Below are 3,542 nucleotides of genomic sequence, written 5' to 3'. Positions count from 1 at the left end.
TATTCAACCCAGTTCAGGGGGCAGCCTTCAGCCGACGGGGGAGGTGAGTGGGTAGCCAAATGCTCCAGCCACCCCACCCTCTGGTGGCACAATTCCAAGACGTGTTCCACATGAATTCCCAGAGGTTCCCTGGTAAGACTAAACCTCAACTGCCACAAGAGCCCTGCTCATTAATGTACCCATTATTGACTTTTCTTATTTCTCGGTCTCACTTTCCCTACTTCTTCATTTGGGCTTCCTAGGATCACCATCCAAATAAACTACCTGTCCCCAGGTTTTTTTGGGGGAGGGGGGAGGAGGGAGGGCAGGAAACTCAAATGCATGAACTATTTTCAGTTAAGAGTGAAAAGAGATTCTTGTCTTCTGTCCAAGTTGGTCACTTCCCTGCACCAAAGTGAACAGTAGCCAACATGTCAGGGTGGGAGTCGTACTACAAAACCGAGGGCGATGAAGAAGCAGAAGAACAAGAAGAGAACCTTGAAGCAAGTGGAGACCATAAATATTCAGGAAGACATAGTTTGATTTTTTTGGTTGATGCCTCCAGGGCTATGTTTGAATCTCAGAGTGAAGATTTGACTCCTTTTGACATGAGCATCCAGTGTATCCAAAGTGTGTACATCAGTAAGATCATAAGCAGTAAGAAAGATCATAAGCAGTAAGATCATAAACAGATCATAAGCAGTGAGATTATAAGCAGTGAGATCATAAGCAGTGAGATCATAAGCAGTGAGATAATAAGCAGTGAGATCATAAACAGTGAGATCATAAACAGTGAGATGATAAACAGTGAGATCATAAGCAGTGAGATGATAAACAGTGAGATCATAAGCAGTGAGATCATAAACAGTGAGATGATAAGCAGTGAGATGATAAGCAGTGAGATCATAAACAGTGAGATCATAAGTAGTGAGATCATAAGCAGTGATCGAGATCTCTTGGCAGGGGTGTTCTATGGTACCGAGAAAGACAAAAATTCAGTGAATTTTAAAAATATTTATATCTTACAGGAGTTGGATAATCCAAGTGCAAAACAAATTCTAGAGCTTGACCAGTTTAAGGGGCAGCAGAGACAAAAACATTTCCAAGACCTGATGGGCCACGGATCTGACTACTTACTCAGTGAAGTGCTGTGGGTCTGTGCCAGCCGCTTTAGTGATTTCCAGTTCAAGATGAGTCATACGAGGATCATGCTGTTCACCAGTGAAGACAACCCCCGTGGCAGTGACAGTTCTAAAACCAGCTGGGCCAGGATTGAAGCTGGTGATCTCCGAGATACAGGCATCTTCCTTGACTTGACACACCTGAAGAAACCTAGGGGCTTTGACATATCCTGGGTCTACAGAGATACCATCAACATAGCCGAGGATGAGGACCTCAGGGTTCACTTTGAGGAATCCAGCAAGCTAGAAGACCTGTTGCGGAAGGTTCGCGCCAAGGAGACCAGGAAGCAAGCACTCAGCAGGTTAAAGCTGAAGCTCAACAGACATAGTGATCTCTGTGGGCATTTGTAATCTGCTCCAGAAGGCTCTCAAGTCTTCTGCAATAAAGCTTTATCAGGAAACAAATGAACCAGTGAAAACCAAGACCCTGGCCAGGTGCGTTGGCTCACGCCTGTAATCCCAGCACTTTGGGAGGCTGAGGCGGGCAGATCACCTGAGGTTGGGAGTTTGAACCAGCCTGATCAACATGGAGAAACCCCGTCTTTACTAAAAGAATACAAAATTAGCCAGTCATGGTGGTGCATGCCTGTAATCCCAGCTACTAGGGAGGCTGAGGCAGGAGAATCGCTTGAATCCAGGATGTGGGGGTTGCGGTGAGCCGAGATTGGGCACTGCACTCCAGCCTGGGTGACAAGAGCAAAACTCTGTCTCAAAAAAAAAGAAAAAAAAAGAAAAAGAAAAGAAAAAAAGAAACAAACCAAGACCTGGACATTTAACACAAATACATGCAGTTTGCTTCTGCTTAGCGATACCAAGAAGTCTCAGATCTATGGAAGTCATCAGATTATACTGGAAAAAGAGGAAACAGAAGAGCTAAAATGGTTTGATGATCCAGGTTTGATGCTCATGGGTTTCAAGCCCTTGGTAATGCTGAAGAAGCACCATTACCTGAGGCCCTCCCTGTTCATGTACCCTGAGGAGTCGCTGCTGATTGGGAGCTCAACCCTGTTCAGCACTCTGCTCATCATGTGTCTGGAGAAGGAGGTCATAGCATTGCGCAGATACATACCCCGCAGGAACATTCCCCATTATTTTGTGGCTTTGGTGCCACAGGAAGAGGATTTGGATGACCAGAAAATTCAGGTGACTCCTCCAGGCTTCCAGCTGGTCTTTTTACCCTTTGCTGATGATAAAATGAACATGCCCTTTATTTATTTATTTGTTTGTTTGTTTGTTTGTTTTTGAGACGGAGTTTTACTCTTGTCACCCAGGCTGGAGTGCAATGGTGTGGTCTCGGCTCACTGCAACCTCTGCCTCCCGGGTTCAAGCGATACTCCTGCCTCAGCCTCCCGAGTATCTGGGATTACAGATGCCTACCACCATGCCCAGCTATTTTTTTTTGTTTTTAGTAGACAGGGTTTCACCATGTTGGCCAGGCTGGTCTTGAACTCCTGACCTCAGATGATCTGCCCGCCTCGGCCTCCCAAAGTGCTGGGATTACAGGCGTGAGCCGCTGTGCCTGGTGAAGATGCCCTTTACTGAAAAGGTCATGGCAACTCCAGAGCAGATAGACAAGATGAAGGTTATCATTCAGAATCTCCGCTTCACATACAGACGTGGCAGCTTTGAGAATCCCGTGCTGCAGCAGTACTTCAGGAACCTGGAGGCCTTGGCCTTGGATTTGATGGAGACTGAATAAGCAGTGGACCTGATATTGCCCAAGGTTGAAGCAATGAATAAAAGACTGGGATCCCTGGTGGATGAGTTTAAGGAGCTTGTTTACCCACCAGATTACAATCCTGAAGGGAAAGTTACCAAGAGAAAGCACCATAACGAAGGTTCTGGAAGCAAAAGGCCCAAGGTGGAGTATTGAGAAGAGGAGCTAAAGACCCACATCAGCAAGAGCACGCTGGGCAAGTTCACTGTGCTCATGCTGAAAGACGCCTGCCAGGTGGACGGGCTGAAGAGCACGCTAAAGAAGCAGGAGCTGCTGGAAGCCCTCACCAGGCACTTCCAGGACTGACCAGAGGCCATGCAGCCACCCTTCCACACCGTGCCCAGGCTGCCTGGCCTTGTTTTCAGCCAGTTAAAATGTGTTTCTTCTGAGCTAGGAAGAGTCTGCCCAACAGAAGTCGAGGGACTTTAAGTTTTTGAGACTTTCTGTTGGCATGGTGATGGTGTAGCCCTCCCACTTTGCTGTCCTTACTTTACAGCCTGAATAAAGAGTCCTAAGTTTGTACTATTAAAAAAAAAAGTGAAAAGAAAATGAGCCTCAGGCCTTTTGTCTGTTCAGTATGCCTTATCACAGGCAGCTGGGAGGCTTTTCTAGGGTCCTGTAATGATGGTTTTTGCTCCATGTTGGTTTAAGCAGGTTTCTGGGGG

The 3,542-nt window shown here is 46.5% G+C and overlaps 1 protein-coding gene across 1 annotated transcript; it reads left to right on the top strand.

Annotated features, from left to right (window-relative positions):
• Window positions 1-357: 357 nt before the first annotated feature.
• Window positions 358-3,183, top strand: LOC112631668 (X-ray repair cross-complementing protein 6-like). The gene is given in 5 exon segments (XM_025397125.1): window positions 358-611; window positions 1,008-1,480; window positions 1,482-1,572; window positions 1,911-2,355; window positions 2,684-3,183. Coding segments are annotated over 5 exon segments (1,710 nt in total). The 5' UTR covers window positions 358-410.
• The last annotated feature ends 359 nt before the right edge of the window (window positions 3,184-3,542 follow it).

The sequence above is a fragment of the Theropithecus gelada genome, chromosome 9 (assembly GCF_003255815.1).
Source record: "Theropithecus gelada isolate Dixy chromosome 9, Tgel_1.0, whole genome shotgun sequence".
NCBI classification, from domain to species: domain Eukaryota; kingdom Metazoa; phylum Chordata; class Mammalia; order Primates; family Cercopithecidae; genus Theropithecus; species Theropithecus gelada.
Note: the sequence above shows the minus strand (reverse complement) of the source record. Positions and strands in the feature narration are given on the sequence as shown.